Source organism: Falco punctatus (genome assembly GCF_963210335.1).
Source record: "Falco punctatus genome assembly, chromosome: 5".
Taxonomy (NCBI): Eukaryota; Metazoa; Chordata; class Aves; order Falconiformes; family Falconidae; genus Falco; species Falco punctatus.
This window is the reverse complement of record NC_137584.1, coordinates 77,832,554-77,854,079: the sequence shown is the minus strand read 5'-3', so window position 1 is coordinate 77,854,079 and position 21,526 is coordinate 77,832,554. Positions and strand designations below refer to the sequence as shown.

Here is a 21,526-nt window from a genome sequence, read left to right as displayed (position 1 = left end):
TGAAACATGTTGTAAGATAAAAACTTGTGATAATGTATGTAAGATCTGAAGCCGGGGGGGTGGAGAGTCAAAGACCCTGTGAAAGTGTTAAAGTATTGGGGTGAGTTTGTACAAACCCCGTACCCCCTCGAAGGTGCGACTGAGTCCTGCGGGACGCATGGCAGGGTGTTTGCTATTTGCCTGCGAAGGCTGATATGTAATAACACAAACTTAAAGCAACAAGTAGCAGATTTGCATTCAGGGTAAGAAAGAGTTAAAACAGAAGGGCTGCTGCAGAGGCAGGCTTGTGTAACCTGCAGAGCAGGAAGAGCATCTCCTGCTCCAATCCTTCTGCTGGTGAGGAGGAGGGGGTTGCTGTTGCTGACAATTGAGCAGAAGGACCTGACAATGTCAGCCCAATTGCTGCAGCATTTGCAGTACAACGGGACCGGTAACGGCCCCTCTAGGGCAGGCAGCGGGTCTGAGGAGAGTAAAGGTGAATCTCTGATGGGAAATTTAGATGTTGGAAAGTTGGTTGTGAATAGGACTGGATAAAGGTTCGGTTCGAGTTGTTTGTTACTAGGTAATTGTAATGTAGGAAAGTTGGTGAATACAAAACTAACTTATTTGGTGTTAAACTTCAGTGAAAAGAATTTGTTACAGTTGTGGGAGCTGCTGGCCACCAGGAAAATATCCTGAAACCTTTAAGTGGAAGAGAAGGCCTCTCTGAAGTAAAAGAAATCTTTAACCGGTATATCTGGAAGTAAATCCCAGGACAGTAAAAATGATAAACGGGAGGCCTGCCTAATTCAGGTAAAACAATATCCCTTGGTCAGCAAGGCTGTGGGGGATATTGCATAAAAAACTAAAATAAAATACACTCTGTAGTAGTTCTACTAATGTAAATCTGTGTTTTACCATGACTGTGACTTGTTATGGGATGTGCAGATGAAACTGCATTGACAACGAAGTACAAGGAATAAGGTTGGTCAGGTGCCTCCTACCACAATCAAGGGCAAGACTGGGTTGGCCTCGGTGTTTGCCACCAAGAAGAATCTTGAGCTCTGCTGCTGGCTGCAACCCAGTAGGCGCTGAGCGGTGGGGACATGTGCCATGCCAGACCTTGATGTGAGGAATGGCCCCCTCTGTTATAAGAGGGTCGTCCAGGAAGGAAGAACATAAGATGGCCCATTGAGGCACTGATTTAGAAATTGGAAACCGCCTGGCCGACCATGAATTATCCTTAATACCAGACGGTAAAAATCCAAACTGTAAGTACAGATCAGGAGCCAAATTATTCTAAAGAAAACTTAAAGGTAATTCAGGATATGAATGATAAAATAAATAAGTGGACTTATTTGAGGGATGGTCGTATAGTGGTACCATCCAATTTAATATGGACCACAGCCGTAATAGAACATAATAAGATGCATTGGGGAGCTGATAATTTATATAAAAGTCTAAATCAGAAATTGATAGGGCAGAACTTGTATACTGTAATAAAACAGGTGACTCAGCAACGTGAAATGTGTTTGAAAGTTAGCCAGGGCAACAGTAGCAAGTTGATTTTTCCAGACTGCCAAGAATTTGGGGGTACCGATATTTATTAAATGAATGGACACCCCAACGTATCATACAGTATTACGGACCTGCAACTTGGGATCCTAATGAACTCATTAACGGTGCTCGAGAACCTATCTACAATCTGAATCGTATCATTCGTCTAAAATTATTACTAATCAAACAGCTATGTGAAATGCAATTTATCATCACAGGATGGTTCTCGATTACCTGCTAGCCGAAGAAGGAGGTGTTTGTGGTAAAGTAAATGTTTCCAGTTGTTGTTTGAAAATTGATGACAATGGTGAGGTAGTTAAACAAATCACATCAGAGATAGGGAAGTTAGCCCGTGTTCCCGTCCGCACTTGGAAAGACGAATATTGACTTGTTTTCCTGGCTTCTCGGGAGCCCCTGGGTAAAACGAATCCTATTTTATTTGTTATGTGGATTAGCCACCTTATTGTTTTTGCCATGTGCTGTTCCATGTTTTATAAGATTAATTCAACACGTTCAATTTGCTATTATGGTTTCACCCGATGGCGTTAAACAAATGCGAGTAGTATGACAAAATGTACACACAAAATAACATTTTAATAGCCAACAAGAATTTGGAAACAATTGACTCTTAACAATTCAGATAACAATGTAGGCTGAGTAAGAAAAAAAATAGAATAGCAACAAAAACAAGCGCCAGGAATGCAAAGACGAGGATATGGTAACGTCTTTTATACTTTTCCACCTCCGCCATAAGTTCTTGACGTGAGACAACAGAAAAACGCACCCTCTGCCTAAACAGCAACAGGAAGAAAAAGTTTTTGATCTTCTTTCTAATGAACCATATAGGTTAAACGTTTTGAGAACACTCACCTTACAGAATGTTCGGAGGGGGAAATGTCCACTCTAGACCCTTCTTCCCTGGAAGGTGACGTGGTGGTCTGGTGGTGAGAAAACCTTACATTGAAAACAGGGACCTGTCATTTGGCCATAGTGCCATAAATGTTACCATTAACAGACTTAGCGGAGTGGTAAGCTCGGGAAATGGGTTTGGGACTTCATCTGGGTACGCAGTAGCCATTGTTTGTCACGCAAATGGTCCGCGTATACCTTTGAGCATGCGCATGCGCGATTTTAAAGCCCCACGGAATGTGTTGGAAAAATCTGGAAAGACCGCGCATGCGAAATCCCTATAGTCTAGCCATGATAGTGACGCATCTAAAAAAAAAAAAAAAAGGGGGGGAATGTGTTAAGAAAAAGGGTTATTTTTAGGTTTTGGTTTTGTAGGTTATTATTATATGAATTACCCAACTCTTTGGAGTTATTTTGAAAACTGTGTGTTTGATGCAAAGTACAAACATGAACTAGAAATTGAATAGCAGAATAACAGTCCAGCAAAGTTTCATGTAACGTGAAAACAGACTTCTTCACTCGTGAATCCAGTACTTCTCTTCAGGAAGTGACGAAGATGAACAGAAAAGAACGAGCCGCTTGTATCCACTATTCAAGAATAAAGAAAACTCCTGAGAAATCATGGGCTGTCACTCCGGCAGGACCCACAGGACTACGATTCTTCAGGTCATAATTATAGTCGGATGTTTGCCAAATTTGTACTTAACTCTGTGGAATAAGAATGCACATTTATCCCTGGTACAAGGCATATCTCAGGCTCTGAATAAAACTGATTGTTGGATATGTACACATATGCCTGAATATGGAGGAAAGGGTATATCATTGATTGGATTTCCATTACCTAGGAATAAATCTTAGGAAAGACTGTAGGAAAATACCTCTTGGAGTATTGAAAATGATAAGATTTTAAAATTAAAGATAAATAGTCCTAAGGTGCAAGAGTCATACTATATGTGTGTTCAGAGATGTAATCCACCTAAAAGAATGGGAATTGTGGATTGTAATCCCGTAATGTATGTAGGAACTCAGTCCTTTTGTAATAACGCTTTAGACATCGTACTTCACTGTCTGTTAGCTCTACTGCTTGGCCAGTGCCCGAAGGGAAAGGATGGTACTGGCTGTGCAATGATACAGCTCAAAAGGTTTTACCTAAAAATTGGAAGGGAACCTGCACCTTGGGAGCAGTAGTGCCTAATATGACAGTACATGATTCGTTCTCACAAGGATACTTAAACACAAATCCTATAATAGAGAGGCCTACTGCATTCCATAGTTTTGCTCGATGGTTTAAGAGTGAGTAGAGAAATTAGAAAACAGAACAATATCTAGCCTCTCACAAGTGGTGTTACAAAATAGAATAACTTTGGATTTGCTGTTAGCTGATCGAGGGGGAGTATGTACAGTTATAAATACTAGTTGTTGCGTATACGTGGACCAAAGTAGAAGAGTTTCCACTGACTTAGAGGAAATATGGAAACAAACCAAGGTATTACATGAAGTAAGTGAGGATGATGTGTCTTGGGATTTTGGAAATGTTTGGACAACTCTAACTTCCTGGTTACCTAATGTACAATGGTTAAAACAGGTGTCAGTTGCCATAGTTTTGTTGACTGTTTTAATAATACTTGTGTGTGTTCTGTTCAAATGCTTATTCTATTGTACTTTTGAAAAATAAAATAGCAAAAGAATTTGCTTGTATCAAGAAAAGGGGGGAATGATGTGAATAAGCTGTAAATAATATGGTCAAGTTTGTATTCATAAACCAATATTCATTGTAATGCATTAACAGGCTTGTAATTGTATAGCGACAAAGGGGTTAAAATGTCTGAAAGATCATACAGACTGTTCGGACAAGAAAGTTGCAAATCTCTGCAAGGGGAGCTGTCCTCCTTATCTGCAAAGCAAGTTGCCCTACCAAGGAGGTAACGGGACAGCTGGATGTCTTTGAGTAAAACTACAAGGGGTATTGTAAAAAAACCCTGGGAAAGCTTTCTACAAGTCTGCCAACTCATCACTTTTGAAACACAGCAGTGAAAGCAAAGAGAAGGGCCAAGACCTGGAGGGAAACCTACTGCTTCTAGAATAACTAAAGCATATGCTTCAAAGTGATGTAGTGTGAACGAACTTTAGAATAGAATTAAAGAATAAACATTATGTTTGTTAGCCACTGTAACAATTGTAGATATCATGTACCGCCACATGTTACTCATCTACCTGTGGTGTCTGTTCTGTTATCCTTTGTTAGACATCCGCCTATCTGCTGACCTTCTGTGTTAAAACTTTAGCGGAACACTTCAGCAGGAGAGGACAGATAAGGGTAAAAGAAATAATTAAGCAAGAAAAGCAGATGGCCAGCAAGGGCATAAATTAACTCAGACTGATAACACTGCAAATGTGCAAGACCGTCACATAATAAGCAAAAGGTGAAAAGTACACCATGAGGAAGACCTACAGCCTTCCTCCCATAGACCACTGCCCACTTTCTAAAGACCCCGGCCCACAATTTTTGGAAGAATCTGCGCAAGCGTGAAAGACTGATAAGCTAATTAGCATACGAAGCGAGGGTAGGCGGGTTCAGGTAATTAATATGTATAGGCGCTAATGGAATATTCATTGTGTCATTATATAAATATAAGATAATCTGCCCCTCTGGGTGTGTACGATTGGTGGAAGGATCCCCCGTACGCCCGGCGCCGACAATAAAGAATACTTAATCACTAAGAAATTCTGAAGACGTTCTTTGAAACAAGAACAAAAGAGTCTGGGACTGAGCCAGTGGCCAGTCTTGCCCAATTTGTTATCAGTAAGCCCCAACTCAAACAAAGATATTTTTGATCAAAACAGATTTTATATGTATATATGAGGAACGTTTAGTTTCCTAAAATGATCAATAGTGGGTTTAAACCATTTGGTTTTTTTTGTACCCTCTCTCTTGCCTACAACCAAGAGCCTGATAACTGGCCTTGGAATCATGCCCAGAAAAAACACACTGGAATAATGGGAAAGGTGGACTCAAAGACGAAACTAGCTATGGTGGGTTTTTTCTGAAAATGAGGTGTACCAAAGGAATCAATGTGATCGGGAGGATGTACACAAAGTCGACCGATTATGGGGAAAATTAGGAGATAGGATAAAAGTAGGGTGTCAAACATATAATGAAAAAGATAACACCAAGATTTCAGGAGACACCCTGATTAATGTCAGAAATGTAGATAAGGAATTTACCCTTCTAAATACAACCATGTGCTTTAATTCACGGGAATGTTGGCACAGTTTTACCTTAACCGAGCCCACCTTTATAATATGCCTAGGAAAATATCCTTTTGAACATAGAACATGGGCCAGCAAGATAGGCGACAAGTGGCAAACAGTAGATTTAGAATCTTGTATTATGCGAGAACAGCAGGGCTTCCTCTGTGAAAGCAATACTATAATGGCTCAGGATACTTGTTTAGATACAGATCAGAAAATATGTCATTTCGAGGCCCAACCAAATGCAAACTTGAAAACAGTAATTATATACGCAGGGAAGGAATGTGCGTGTTTGAGAACTAAGTGTAACACAATAACTGTAGATGGGGAGGTAACGGAGACTGCACAATATTCAAATTACTGTATCTGTAATTTTACATCTAATTTTACCCTATCACAGATGATAATTCCTACCCCCATAGGACTAAATATAAGCAGTATAAAAGAACTATTAAAACATGCAGATTTTACAACGTATACTGGAAGAAACCAAAGAAAAGGGACACGAAACTCTTCTTATGATCCATCATGATGTAGAGGGGATCAAGAAAGTTTTAAAAAAAGGTAGAACAGGATGGAAACCATAATTGGTGGAATACTCTCTTTGGCTGGTCACCTTCTGCAACAGGAATTCTTAACACTATGGTACACCCCATTGTGATCTTATTGATCAGTTTAGGAATTTCCTTAATACTAACCATTATGTTATATTTGTGGGTTTGGAGAATGTTTAAAAGGGTAACACTTATGTATGATGCTTTAAATCATTCGGGAGGACTGCTTAAGTAAAAGAATTTACTTAGTTTGATAGAAAAGGGGGGATTGATATGGAGAAATAGTGTGAAATGGGGACAATGGACATCGATTGTGATTGTATATGTCTGCTCAAGGAATGTGGGTGTGGTGACTGGTCATGGGTGCGGTGTCTGGTCACATAGGCACACAGCTCTGAGGAGAGAACTACAGTTTTGAGGAGACGCCTGCCCCTCTTCCTCTAACAAAGGGGAGACGGGGAGACGCCTGCCCTTCTTTCTCTAACAAAGGGGCTATTTAAAAGAGAATGAGAAAAGATGAGAGACATTCAAATGCTATCTAGAAGGAGGGAGTGCTGAGTCTCCTTGCTGGAGAAGATGGGATGGTCACAAGAACATGAATCACCTACAAACCTGCAAGACCACCACATTCCAGGAAACGGACTGATAAGCTAATTAACATATGAAGCGGGGTTTAGGTAACGAATATGTATAGGCGTTAATTGAATATTCATTTGTTTCATTGTATAAATGTGAGATGGTTCGTCACTTCGGGTATGCACGCTTGTGGAGGAGAGATCCCCCGTGCATCTGCGCGCAATAAACATACCTACTTTATAACTTTCGAGTTATAGAGTCTAATTCCGCACGTCACTGCAAGGGTGCGATTTCTCTCTGGGTTTGCCCCACTTTTCCCAGACAGACCTTTGACATTTGGATGGGGCTGCCTCCCAGCCTTTTGGGACAATGGTCAGAAGTGGAGGGGTGAGGACGAGGAAGGCCTGGAACTTCACCAAGCCTTTCTTAGGCCACAGGAGGGTCTAGCCCAGCAACCTCAGTGCTGTCCTAGGGCTAATTCTTGGCTTTGGAAACCGAAGCCGGTAACTTAATAAATAAGGCCAAGTGCTTCAGTCTTGCTTGAAAAATTTGGCACTACAAAACATTAAGGAATTAATGTGGCAAGTTTTGCTATTCACATTATTTTTTAAAAAATACAAAATACTAGCAATCAACACAACACTCTAGTGTTTCATGCTCATAAAAAGAGTTTTATTAAGAGTTAAAACAGGTTTTCACTACAAGGCATTTAAAATTTTTTAAACTCACTAGATAAGGTACTTATGCATAATCCATCATCAGGTTTATCTGAGTAACAGGATTGCAGGCAGGAACACTTAGCAGGTAACTGAAAAAGCAGCTTTGACTGTTGGTTTATAATCACTGGCGATGGTGTGCCAGAGGGAAGGAACTCAGTTTGGTTTCTTAGGCTGACAACTAGATTGATAACAGTATTTCTGAACAAAAACTTCTGACCCCCTAATAATGGTGAGATTAATTTTTTCCAAGAGGGAATTGCACACCCAGATGCATGCAGCCACAACACATCTACACTACAACCAAAAAGTATGACTGCAAGCCAAGACAACACTCGAACTGTATTTAATCAGAAATTGCCACATTGAAGATACTAGTTGCAAAGACTAGAAGAAATCCTGAGCATTTACTTGGAGAGCTGTCATGTACAGTCACGTCTTTACTAGATACTGCTAAATCAAAGCCAGCTTTTTTCTATCTATGTTATGATTGCTTTTATACTGCATTTTTTCCTCCTGATTGCCGAAGATAAGCCTAGTGACAAACAGCAGTAGTCCCCTTCCCTATGAGATCTGGAAAGCTTTAGGTTAAAAAAAAATAATGAATCACCCTTAGGCAAACATTTGGTGGTTTTGAAAAGAACGTTACATTTCTATCTAGGTTTGAACTGGGCACAGCATGTATTTCTATGGAAAAGTGGTACTTCAGTGGCCCAGTCTGCCACGTCAGCATGGGGACTCTCGTGGAACAAGTAGTTCAACTTGGTCCTATGAGCAGCATGTCCTTCAAGAGGGGCAGAGCAAACTAGGCTTTTGATTTCCTGGGTACAGGACTGCATTTCACTCATGGATGTTACTCAAATAGTTGAGTGAAGAGGTCAGGTGATCTCTAGAAATGAAGAGGAGCACAAACTCTTGCACTTTTTGTGCACAGTAAATTTGAAATCAGGTAAACTGCTTTAATCTTTTTCAGCACCTAGCACTACAGGCTTGGTTTGCTGAGGCGTCACGCTAACAAGAGGTAGTTCCATGAAGAGCTGTGTGCAAATGTAATAATAACAAAAATTCGTAAATAATTTTCTGGACTACTTAGCCACAGAAGATGTTTAGTGCTGTGTTGTTCAACCTCCTTTTGTCCTTGACAATAGGAACCATCTCTGTTATCAAACAAGCCAACAGTATTATATTCCACTTGCTTGTTAGATTTTTTCTTTAACCTCTTCTGACAGTTTTAGAAAGCTGATGCTCACTGCAGCAAGTATTATTGTGACAATTTTATCCCGTGGATTACTTAAATTTCATACAGCAGTCTGACAAGCAAATAGTATCCTTAAGTCATGGCTACTCCTAACCAGTAAGGACTGGATTTGGGGCAGCAACCTATACATGTGATCCTTCTGCCAGTCTCCTAAATGCATTATTTTCTGTGGGGTCAGGATGCCTTGTGGAATGAGAACTCAGCTTTCCATTCTTCTTTGTTTTGCGAATACTGAAGTAGCTTCACGACTTTAAAAAGAACTAATGCCACAAATCCTTCTGATTTGTTCATATGTAAGCCAGAATACCAGTGACCAAGGAGCCTGTGAAAGCAAACACTGAAGTCAGAGGCTTAAAACAGAAGTGACCCAATAAACCCATTAGATTAAACTATCTCCTCTTAAAAATCACATTCTTATGCTCGATCTCATATCTTTCATACAAAAATCATAGTGTTGCATATGATTAGGGCTACCCAATCCTTTACAAGACACCTAGAACTTTTTTTTTTCAGCTTGCCAGCCCACAAATGTTTGACCTGAAATGTTTCAGAGTTGGGGGATACTTCAGGCTAAATTATTTTTATTTTTTTTTTTCAGAGTTTACTTGTTCTCCTTGCATAAAATTTATATCCTGCACCTTAGAGGAGTTATACAGGACTGTATGAAAATTTTATTTGTAAAAAGTTTGTGATGGTTGGTAAAAATGCAATGTTAAAAAGGAAAAGAAAAAAGAAAAAAAAAGGGGAAATTGTAGAGGAGTTATAGAGGACTGTATGAAAAAATTATTTGTAAAAAGGTTGTAATGATTGTTAAAAACATAAGGTATGAAATGTTTTTTAAAAGCTGTGGGCTGGCTTCAGGGGCGGTGGGTTGGCCGATGTAGATAAGGTGCAGCTGTGGCTGGTTCTGTTAAGTGGTTGAGAGTCAATGAAGAGAGAGCAGATGAGGGAGAAGCAGAGAGAGGAAGAGAGAGGGAGAGAGGGGGAGAGAGAGAGAGAGAGAGAGAGAGAGAGAGAGAACGCGAGAGAGAGAACACGAGAGAGAGAGAGAGAGAAAGAAAGAAAGACAGACAGCCAGAAAGAAAGACAGCAAGACAGCCAGGAAGACAGACGGAAAGACAGACAGACAGTCGGAAAGACAGACAGACAGACGGAAGGAAAGACAGACAGACGGAAGGAAAGACAGACAGACGGAAGGAAAAAAAGACAGACGGAAAGAAAGACAGAAAGAAAGAAAGACAGAAAGAAAGACAGACGGAAAGAAAGAAAGACGGAAAGAAAGAAAGACAGAAAGACGGAAAGAAAGAAAGACGGAAGGAAAGACAGACGGAAAGAAAGAAAGACGGAAAGAAGCATGCTCTAGGTGAGGAGAAACTAGGAGAAGGCAGTAGAGACTGGCATGAAGAATGTGCTGGTATGAGATGGTAAAAGACCTTGTTGCAGCTTGATAGTTTGGAGAGTGCTCTGACATGCACCCATGTAGTTGAGATGCCTTTTTAAAAAAAATTTTTCTTGGGGGGGGTTAGAAAAATGGTTAAACGTTTGGCAAAAGGCTGCCTTGTGCCTATGAAATACCTTTTTCTGCTCCTCTGAAACACCCATTAAACGTTCCCAAGCCTTCAGGAAATCTAAATTGCCATATGCTCTGTGGAAATTGTGAGCCGTAAACTCACAAAGACCCCATCGATACTGAATATGCTTTGGCTCAGGGGACTGAGCAGAACCTTTCTGTAACTGCTCTTACTAGAGGCTGCTGACCACTGTTGTGCTCAGTTAAATTAGAGAAGGGAGGCTTTTGCTTTCGATCATAGCACTCAATCTGGTAATTTAAACAGTGTTAAGACCTTGAAGCCAGCTTGCAGAGTCTAGACGCAGTCATACATCTAAATTAGCTATTGGGAATTGTCCCTTGCCCAAATTAACAGCCGAGTTTCAGTTCCCAGGCTCCAGCTGCTGCTAAGCTTAACTGTGCACATGTAGCTTTAACAGAAGACCTAGGTTGGAAGAGTAATAAAGCAATTCTGGGATCAGGAGAGAAGGAGGAATTAAAAGTACAAGGGATGCCAAGGGAATCCAGGGCTGGGAGTAAGAAGGGAACAACAAGGGGTTTGGGGAAGAGAGAAAGGAGGGATCTTGAAATTGTAAAAAAAAAAAAAGCAAGGAAAATCACTAGCAATTAAGCAGGATAGCATTTTCCATATTAGAGATATGCAAGAGGCAACGTGGGGGAAGTGATACTGCATGCAGACAACTGTCATGCACTGCATTCAACTATGCTAGTGGCAATTAAATTGAGACACCCAAATAGTGTTGAAAAACTGTTGACATAGAAAGAACTCCTTACAGTTTAATGCCACATTGTTCAACTGTCGTGTAAAGACAGTTAAAAGGCACTTACCATTCGCATCCAGGTTGGTATAAAGCCTTTGTATAGAGACATAAACCCTTCACCCTTTACAGTCTGAATCAAGCAGTCCATGGAAGACTTGTACAGCAGACCTCTAGCGATGTGCAAGGAGTATAAGAGTTAGGATTACTAATATGCAATTTTTAAAAATCCCATCTTCCCCAAAAAACAATTGGCATCTGATCAATTTATACAAACAAGAGCTCTTTTGTAAGCTCACTGGAGTCTAATGAGAACTGAAATCTACCCCAGTAACTGAGTATGCTTAGGTGGCTGTCACAGCAATGCCCCCCAGACATTTACTAAATCAGTAAAATTATCTTCAAAAAGATGAAAAGCAAATTAGAAACTCAGCACTTCACTCCAACTGAAATCAGTGAGACTGAGGGTTTCAGTTTGCTACTGAAAAGTTGATCTCTGGAGTGCCCGTACCTTCCCTGCTTGTCCCTCGGCTGGTTCATTATCCGTGTTTTGACCACATCAGCAGGAGTTCCCAGAACAGCGGCCACCAGGCCAGAACAGCAACTGTCAACAGCAACAGATACTTAAAGAAGAAACCAAAATTTATTGTGGCCATTTAAGCACCATGATTCCAGTTCTAATAACAAAGGCACATTAAAACAGTTACTATAAAATCATGAGTGATACCTCATAACATAAACTTGATTTGGGAGAAGGCTTGCTAGGATGCTCTTGCTCAGATGTTCTGAGGCAGGGATAAAGGACCCACAACAGGCAATTTATGATATTGCTTTATACAAAGCAGATTTCTGCATGATTTAAAGGAGTAAAAGAGGTGGTTCTGCAGGGGTGGTATCGCTCATCCTTACTGTTTGCTAAAATTAAAACTAGATTAGATAAAATAGTAGCAATTCTAGAAAAGTGGAAATGCCTGTGCTCTCACAGATGAGAGCAAAGGTGCTTAAATGCATCAGCAAGGCACTTCCAGGAAGGGCAGTTTTGTAGCAGTGGTTGCATCCTTTCCCTTGTGTCTTTTGTAAAATGATGTTCTCTCAGGAAAAAAAAATAAAAAAGAAAGAAAAGATAAAGGTGCATTTCATCAGCAGTATCATGCCCAAAGAAAAGGGGCTTCTGCTAGCACAGAGAGGCAGATCAAGGCAGCGAGGCTGGAAAGGCCTCACAGTGGAAAAGGAGTTATCAGGGAATACGACACCTGGCAACACTGTGAGTCACACTGTTGTCTGAAAGTGACGTGTTCAGAAGCAAGAAGTGTTTCACTGTGTCATAAGTTGTCAGATCTGTAAAGAGGATAATTAGAAAAAAACAGTACTGTCAGAAATAAATGGGGTGTGTGGTGTTCACTACATAGGATGAAGGTGCGGCAAGACCTAAGTTCCCAGGGCAGCTCCTCCCATTGGCACAGCTAGCACTCTGCCCCCAGCTTCTGATGATGGTTGGGGCACCTAAGTCCCATCTTTGGACATGTGAGTACATGCTCCTTTCTACTATCATCTTCTCTGATTTACCCTACAAATGATAAAATGGAGCCCAAACGGAAGATTCTTCAAAATAAGACTGCACGTTATCATTGTGTACGGAGAGATGTACCTTAGCTAACAGGCATGCTGTAGCCCCCTCCTCTATCAGCTTCTGCTGCAAACACCAGCCATCCAGCGATTCCATTACTGCTGCTTAGAAGGTGTAAGCTTACACCACCTCTCATTTTCTACCTTCCAAGACATTTGTTAGTCATGCTGTTAATGTAACACTGTGTTGAATGACCTAGATATTGGTAGCCATCGTGCCAAAGAAAACACAATGTCCAAAAGTGAAAATTGCCAAGACAATGCTATAGTATGTACCGAGCACAGAGTATTTATGGTGGGAACCTGTGGGCAGCGTCTTTCACTCCCAAAGACATCTCCCTCCTTACTTTACAAACAGAACCTCAAGAAGGAGAGCAAAGACCATCAACACACCCTAGCAGTTTTGGAGAGACAGAGGAAAGCTCTGTCTATATGTGGAAAGAGTGAGGGCTTCCTAGATCAGCTGAGCACTCCAGCAGCTGCTCTGCAGCTCCATCACACCTTGTTGTAGCATGGGACACTGACCCATGGACTGTCTCCCTAGGTCAACCTTGGACCTGTCTTACCACCATGGACCTGCTGGTGATTCTGAGCTCTGTCTGACCCTGGTGACCCTCACCGGCCCTGGCACTGGCTCAGCTTCATGGCTTGGCCTCAGACCTGCCTCATCACCACACACGTCCCTGAGGATCTGGATCTTAGTGAAACCTGGCTGCCTTCACTGGCTATACCCTGCTGGGGTGCAGGGGCAGGGCGGGGGGGCTGGGTTGCAGCTGGTGAGGTCCCTACTCTGCTGGCCATGGGACCCCCTCAGCTTCCAGCTCACCATTTCTTAGGCTCCGGCACAAACTTATTTTTAAGCAACTTGATATCCACAGGACCCAAAACACTGGTGCACAAGGCAGAAGTCACCTGCAGCGCACTCCAAACAGGTACTCAGTGTAGATAATCAAGAGACTTAATACCAGGGGAGCAGGTGAACTCTTCTTAAAGCTTAGATGCGGCCTTAAGTGCTGGAGATCAAGTTCTTACAGGTACCTCCCATGTTCACCAAAGCAGCTCTCTGGACATTGGGCACCCATCCAGCCCAAAGCCCCCGTATTCCTCCTTCACACAGGATCTTCATAAATGCATGGTGCACTCCTCGAAACCTGAAATCAATATGCAACTAGTAGGTAGACAGCCCAGCTATGGAGAAATCTTTGCATATTTCAGCACTTTGCTGCACCAGGTCCTCACATAGGAATGGCAATTTACACCTGCGAGGTTCTGGCCCTCTGGATTCACTGTTGGATCCATTTTCGGATCCATCTTTGACTTCCATGCTGTGATATTTTACCAAACATACCAGCTGTCCTGCTAAGCAGCAATCTGGTCACTAGCAGACAACCCTTTGATCCCACAGCTGGGTTGCAATACTAAATGTATGAGACACAAAACAATGCCAGCAGTTTTGGATGCAAAGAGCAGCGTGTCCAGGTATCTTCAGAAAGGTTCTCAAGGCCTGCTGTCTGCAGGTGACCCAGTCCTTCCCTGCACCCGTGTCCTGCACAAGCCGTTTCCCCCATCCTCTCTTCCAGCTTCCCTTCAGAAAGCATCCTTCCCTTCCTCCGGCAAAGCGCTAGCGTGGACATGCTGCGCATGTAGGATGGGTGAGAGTTTTTGGTTTCTGGGACCAATACAACAGAATAAGGAAGGCGGCGAGTATAAATGGAATAAGGAGGAAGTCTCGAATTTTCCACCCTCTCCAGTGCCCAGAGCCATTGCATGCCTCCCAGGTACTGCTTTTCCCCCAAAAAGGGCACAGAGCAGCTGGGGACAGGAAGTGGCAGAAAACAGAGACAACCACATCCTGGACCAAAGAGTAATCATTAACAGGGAAAAAATGCCAGCTTCAAGAGGAACCAACCGTAACGGCTTTCCTTCCAACTTCCTTTTCCCCTCCATCTGCATCTGCACCTTCACCAGATCAGTTGGGCTGGCGAAAAACTGTCCGATGGCACCTGCAGACATGCCTCCAACTACAGCTTTCCTGCCAAACAGGGAAAAAAGACAGGCTACAGAAAACACTGGAAGTCTTCACAAATCCCAGTGCTCGAGCTGAAGGGTTCAGCAGCACAACCTAGGTGAAACAAGTGTAAATAGTTATTACTTATACTAAATGGCCAGTGTTAAGGTAATAATTGTGGCAACTGCAGGTAGTTCAGAGGGTCAGTAATACTTCTGTCAATTTTAAGAATGGGTTAAAACTTATCGGAGTGGGAAAAATCATATTATAGGTCACCAAGATGCTCTGCTTCCTCTTCGGGTTACATTATACTCTTTGCTTAAGGTTTGAAGGCAGGATGGCAAGGTATACAAGTAAGAGATGGTGCTTCATATATTGTAATAACTGAATGCCAATCTGAAGTTCTAAACTGCTTGCTGATATATAAAACTTTTATTTCTCTCCCGTTGCTACTAGTTAAGTTGTGTTAATTTTCTGCTTCTACTTATTTTAGTAGAACTAGAAATTTCAGTATTATCCACAGGTCCCCCTTCCCATAGCACCAGGCATGACAAGTATTTTGTATTAGATTTTATAAAACCTAGCCTAAAAATGGTTACATTTTCAACCCAAGATCTGGCTTTGGAGTAAGATACTTGATTGTATGTGATAATGTGTGTGATTATAAAAGTACATGACTGGCATTTTAACAATAAGGATTTGACAATTAGAAATTACAATTTTTTTGCAAAACTTCTATAAAAATCTGCCCATTCCCCACAGGTGAAGGGGTAATTCTGTGACTGTATGTCACTTGCATTGTCAAAAAAAGGACTGAGTGAGATTTAACTGTTGCTGAATTAAACTTGCAAAACAATGACTTTGGTTTTGCTTTTTATAGAGATCATTTGTCTCCTTAGGAAGGATGTACAGATTTAACTTAGGCTGACATCTGTCATGCACACATGAATAAAAGAGTGTTTTTTTCCTTCATGATCTGCCTCTTCAGTAGCCAGGAACTTCCCATCTCTTGAGCTAAGATACACCACCAGCACTGGCAAACCTTCCTATTGCCCTTGCTTGTAATCCAGTGGCATAGTCATTTCTTACCCAGGCAGTACAACAAGCAGCAAAACAGCAGAGCATCACCATACTGCTGCTGCACGACACCTACCAGGTTCCATCCCTTCAGCAGCTGAAAATCGGAGATTTCAGATTTCAGATCCCCTCACTTCTTTTCTGCACAGCTCCAGGCGATATTTGAGATATCCTTCATACCTTTGGGAATGTATCTTCACCCCGTGTGAAGCTAAACAAGCTCTCGGGTGACCTGGGAGCTGAGCAGGGCGCAAGCTGCAAGTCCAGCTTGGCTCACCTGGACCTCTGGTTTGCATTACCCCAGCAGCTGTAGGATTTGTCACAGTTACTCACACTGGTGTCAGGTTTGTGCAGTCGCTCATGGCTTCTCCAGCAGCTGTCACATGCAGCTGTACAGTGAGCCACAACTCACCTACACTGCCCAGCATCCCCTGACCCACACGGAAATCAAAGAGCTGCCACTACAGCACAGACCCTGAGTCACAGCTCGGGACAGCTGCTACTGTCAATGTGGTTTATCATGTTTCTCCATCTCTTTAGCAGAGTATATCATGGTCCTAGTTAAGCCTCTGATAAACTTATTTCAATATTTTTTAGTCCTGCTCCCAGCTGAATGAAGAGACACTGCCCTGGAACTAAAACCAGAGAGTCTGTATCAGTGCTTGAACCTCTACTTTATATTTAACCTCTTTAGGATAGGCGAGCCATGAAGAAAAGGCAGCTTTTAGGGCTGCAGGATTCCTATGGTAAGGACAATCTCCAAACAGGCAAAAGCATAAATACTCAACGTTACCAGAAAGGAAAGCTTTCATCCTCAGCCCTGCCAAGCACGGAGTCACGGAGATGTTCATACGCAACCATCCGAATGCCAGAGTACACTGTGGAAAACAAAAGCAGGAGACGGTTCTTGCATCTGCCATTTCTGGAGGTCACACTGTGATAGAGAGACCAAGAGATTGGTTGTAAAACTCTCCAGAGCTCGCCTGGGTCAGCTGGTCACTGCTCTCATATCCATGATCAAAGTAGGGAAAGCAAGGGGGCTGCCTGGTAGCAATGCTAGAGCCAGAACTTTTTAGCATGAGAGCATCTCTCTGGATGAGCCGCACATCTGCCAGGAGGCAGCATGGCTTGTGCTGGCACACTAAGGAGATGTGACTGCATTGCTTCCCTCCAGCTGATGCCAAGCACAAAACCTCCCACAAGTGCTTTTGAGGTTTGTTGCTGTCACCCTATTTCCAAATAAAACACAGAAAGCTGTTACATGTGGACAAACTGCTAATGCATTTCCTCATCCTAGCGCTTGCAACCTTATCTTTTTTTCCCAGCCCATCCCCACTTCCCTCAGATAAAATATATTTATTGTTCTGAGGACTGAGTGCCTGCTTGCACTGAAGACTTCCCTGCAAAGACAACAGGGAAATTATATTTTGTTTTCCCAGAAGCCAGAATAAGGCTGTGAAGGAATGGGCAAGAGAGGGAAGAGATGATACTGAGCCAGAATCCCATATATTTCGAAGCGGGATTGCAGGGTAGACTGAAGAAGTCCTTACAGATGTATTTAAAGTACAAGAAGATATGGCAAGTTCACTCCAAAAGGCTGTTGGCCACAGAAGGCCAGACCCAAACTTGTCCCATCATAAGCAGATAATCACCTATGTGGCGGTAGACGGCTGGTGTGGCTCCTTGCCAGAGCTTTTGTAAGCCCTCTTCTTGCACAATGCCAGCTGCAGTGCGCAGCATGCCGCGGTAAGGGACTGCCTGGCTGGTGGCAGCTCCATTGCGATGAACAGCAGCTTCACCTTGGACCTGCAGTCGAGTTTTTGTGAGATCCAGGGGAAATGTCACTGAAGAGAAAGAGAAGGGGGAAAACATGAATACGAGTGCGGCGGTGGGGAGCCCTACCATGCTGGTAACATCTACACCACAGTCCTCCCTGCCAGGCTGCCAAGGGGGCTGTGCAAGTGCCAGCAGGCAGCAGGGATCATACCCAACTGCAGGTGCAGGCGATTCATGGAGAACAGGAGATTCATGTCCAAATCTGTTAAAAGTGACCAAAATACATTCCCATCAAACACCAAGTCTTTCTCTCTTATTTCTTTTTGCAGATTTGTCATGCAATACACGTACTTTGCAAGAGACTCAGGATTAAAAATCCTGTTCCAATCCAATCCTCCCCCTGAATAAAGATCAGTCAAATCTCTTATTGAGCATGTGGCCTCTCCAATTCTGCCAAGCATAGTGGCAGCACACTTTACAGTCAGAAGCAACCCCACAGCAGCCATCGTAATGCAGACACACATGCAGGTGAGCATCTGTCCTACAAACCACCCTAAAACATGCTGCTTTTCTGATGCAGACACTAAAATCATGTTTAGCCTGTTATTTCTTTGAAATAACTGGTGGCCAGGGAAGGTGGTCCAGCTAGATCTCGGCTTCCCAGGGCTGCTTCTGAAACAGTACGAGTATGTATTTGCTGCCCTTAATTGCATTTCCAGGCCAGGAGCGTCTCACTGGGTGATGGACTTTCCCAGCCTGTCTCAGGCAGTGAGTGCCCAGGAGTCTTGGTTGTCTTTTGTTCGATACCTCTGTAACACCATGTGCTACAGGGTCCTTCCAGGGCAGGACTGAGAGGTCTTAGGGGAATGCAGACACTGCTCAAAGCCTCAGCAGACCTACAGTCTATTTGTACATTAAGTTTGGTATTCGTGTTTAAAGATTAGCAAAGATTGAGAAGTTACAAATCATTAGAGCAGGGCAACCGATCTGCCTGCAAGAGCTTGTAGAAGTTATATAGAATATGCTGAGAAATATTCCAAATAAGTTACTGATCACAAAGTAGTGCTACGCAGATGCCAGGCTGCTGCTTTCCTGCATTCCAGCAAGCAGTTTACTATACTCCATTTTTACAGATATCTCCACTGTAACCAGCAACATCAGCTTCTATTTTTCTTTGATTAACCTGCATTAACTATGAAAAGCAAATTCCTGAAGAAGTCAGCCCCTTGCTGCTAACTTAGGAAACAGATCATCCTGCCTCTTTACTCTTCTTCCAGAAACCCAGCAAGCACAAATCTTCAATTAGTTACAACTGCTCTGTGTTAAGGACTGCAGCCCTTTGGTCTCGGAGGCAAAGATTTTGAGCTGAAAAAGCCCTACCTCCAGCCACAGTCAGGTGGCTTAACACACTCGCAAGGCTTCAATTACTGTCGGCGCAGAGTGGAACGAATTTGCTGGAGCAGAGAAGCCGGAGTGAACACCGAGGAATGAGGCATCCAGGGCCTGAAGTTCCCCCTGCCCCCCATAAGTCAATTTTGACCCCCTTCCCTCTCAGAAAAATCACGGTGAGTTGTACCTAGTTCTGCCACAGCTGCTGCACAGGCTGACAGAGCCAATTTGCTGGCTCGGGGCCATCTCTCTGCAAGAGGTAAGCTCTTCTCTTCTGCAGGTGACATCTAGCCTCTAACCTGAAACACGGCTAACCGGCCACCCTGCGAGGGTCTGGAGAAAAAGCAGCCCTTGACTCAGTTCTGTGCTGGGTCCTTGAGGAGACAGATTACTGAAGGTGACGTTTCTCCAGCGCCAGCACCACGAACTGTAGCAGCCCCAGTGCCTCCTGCAGAACTGCCAGGTCCTTGTGCAGGGACACCAGCGACTCCTGCGCAACAGGCTCCTGGGAAAAGACTTTTTGCCAGGAAACCAGCAGTGCAGGTACAGCCACACGCACAAATTTTCCCATTATCTACATTTTTTTTAAAAAAATAAATCATTAATCAGACCTCAAGAATATGAGCAGGCGTGTGGCGTGCTGTCATTGAGAGCAGTGCCTCGGGAGCCCCAGCCTGCATCCCTGTGTCCAGCAGCTGCACACACATCCCATACAGATGGATCGATACAGGTCTGGGTTAAGGAAAGCTGTGTTAGCAACACCTGCAAGCACAGCTGGAGTGTGAGTGCTGGAGTGCTTGTAGCAATCCCTGTCTCCTGGGGATTAGGCGCAGCAGGGCAGTTTGAGCAAGGGACATGCAAACCTGGGAAGACAGAAGCCGATCTCTGCCCAAAGCTCTGCGTGTGAAAAGTTGAAAGCTTTTCCTGGCTGAACGCTGAAGCCCTGTTAATTGTGTGCCAGTCCTAATTTCTCTTAATATAGGCATATTTAGTTTCTCATTATGAAGAAAAGGGTAAGGCATGTGCTGTTCAGGAGAAGCTTTTTATTTATTATTAAGGCTCAGCTGAATCACTAAGTTAATCATTAGCCATTAATCACTAATCCTCATGCTGTGGATCTGAGGGTTTTTTAGGTCACAGAAACATATCCTAGAACACCTCCCCACACCCCTGTCTGACTGCCTAACATGTTGGTGTGCAATCCGGGTCACAACGATTCACACCAAGGGAGCATTGCAAGTGAAATACTCAGCTAAAGTCGGATTAATTTATCTTGTCGGTCACCAGTAAAAGATATTAAATTCGATCCTTCTTTGCGTTAAAAGCAAACTACCGACAAAACCCTGATTAAAGTGGGAAGAAGTCATAGTGCAATGTAATGCAAACATGCCTGGCTGCACTGAGGGTACAAGTGGTTCAGAACTTTATTCTAAACAGTTTATGCAATCTGCTGTTGGCACTTTTGTGCCTCCCTCCATGACTGTTCTCTAGGCTTTGGTCAGCTTGTGCCACTTCGTATCAGCCTGTAGGTCATCAATTTGTAATTTAGGTTGGAGAGGACCTCTAGAGGTCATCTGCTACTATCCTCTGGTCAGAGCAGGGATAGCTCCAGAGCTATCTCAGGTTGCCCAGGGTCATCTTTGGTCACCTGAAAACCTCCAAGGATGGTGATTTCACGACCACAGCCTGCTCCAGTTCTTAACCACTTTGTGAGTATTTTTTCCTTCCGTTCAGTCAGAATTTCCCACATTGCATGTTATGTCCGTTGTCTCTCATCCCTTAGATGTACACCTGTGGCGGACACTGTCTTTTCTATAACCATGCTTTAGGGGTGGAAAACAACAACTAGGTCACTCCTTAAAATAAACCCCATGGCACTGCGGCATCCTATGGAGAGAGCAGCTCTGTGTGGTCATTTTTAGTCTGGAGAAATAAGTTCTTTTTTAAACCAGCTTGATTTGGTGATGGCCATGAGGAAGAATTTTCTCTTCCTACAGAATCTTTGCAATGAGCCTGACCTGGAGATGGATGCTTGTGTGGACAGCTCTGTGATTTGCGGAGCAGGGAAGGGCCAGCGCCTATGGAGCTCCCCCTCCATATGTGTGATAGATATATAAACAGCTGGAGTTTATATATCCCCAAATCCTGAGGGAGACAGCTCCAACAGAGAGGGCGCTTCCTATTTATGTATTTCAGTTTTCAATGAGACAACGCCAGTTTGATCAAAGGCTGCATGTGCAGGGAGGGAGCATGGACCTCAGATGCGATGGAAACACAGCAGCAGGGTCTGGGAGAGCTGTGTGCTGCTGGAAAAAGGCAGCCAAACTGCTCCCATCCTCTCATCTGCTTCCATTGGTGGTGACTGTGTTAGTTTACATCGGAAAGACCATTAACTATTACCTGTCCAGGACTAGGATCTAGTCTGAGAAAAAGTTGTGGGTAACTACTGTGCCATTGTATGGGTTGTATCCTCCACACACTAGTGCCTTTCAGCAGTGTCTCTCGTAGTTACCAAATCATG

The 21,526-nt window shown here is 43.2% G+C and overlaps 1 protein-coding gene across 2 annotated transcripts; it reads right to left on the bottom strand.

The window, feature by feature from the left end:
* Positions 1 to 7,109: 7,109 nt before the first annotated feature.
* SLC25A27 (solute carrier family 25 member 27) lies at positions 7,110 to 21,526 on the bottom strand. Of its 2 annotated transcripts, none has more exons than XM_080388557.1 (9): positions 21,406 to 21,526; positions 17,493 to 17,684; positions 16,634 to 16,718; positions 14,665 to 14,787; positions 13,794 to 13,906; positions 12,383 to 12,467; positions 11,641 to 11,733; positions 11,200 to 11,302; positions 7,110 to 9,123 (listed from the first exon to the last, which is right to left on the bottom strand). In XM_080388557.1, the coding sequence occupies exons 2-9, from the start codon at positions 17,578 to 17,580 to the stop codon at positions 9,052 to 9,054; spliced, it is 762 nt and encodes a 253-aa protein (XP_080244683.1). In that variant the 5' UTR covers positions 17,581 to 17,684; positions 21,406 to 21,526; the 3' UTR covers positions 7,110 to 9,051. The 2 variants fall into 2 exon arrangements, with proteins under 2 accessions (XP_080244683.1, XP_080244684.1); XM_080388558.1 differs by lacking the exon at positions 21,406 to 21,526 and adding an exon at positions 19,193 to 19,296.

Bases quoted from the DNA above. Each gene is read 5' to 3' on its own strand.
- SLC25A27 (XM_080388558.1), bottom strand. From the start codon at position 19,292: ATGTCACCTGCAGAAGAGAAGAGCTTACCTCTTGCAGAGAGATGGCCC. The intron at 12,468-13,793 runs GTACCTGTAAGA...TCCTCTTTACAG, and splicing joins TGCTTTGGTGAACATGGGAG to ATCTGACAACTTATGACACA. The intron at 11,734-12,382 runs GTGTCGTATTCC...TGCTGTTGACAG, and splicing joins GTGACTCACAGTGTTGCCAG to TTGCTGTTCTGGCCTGGTGG.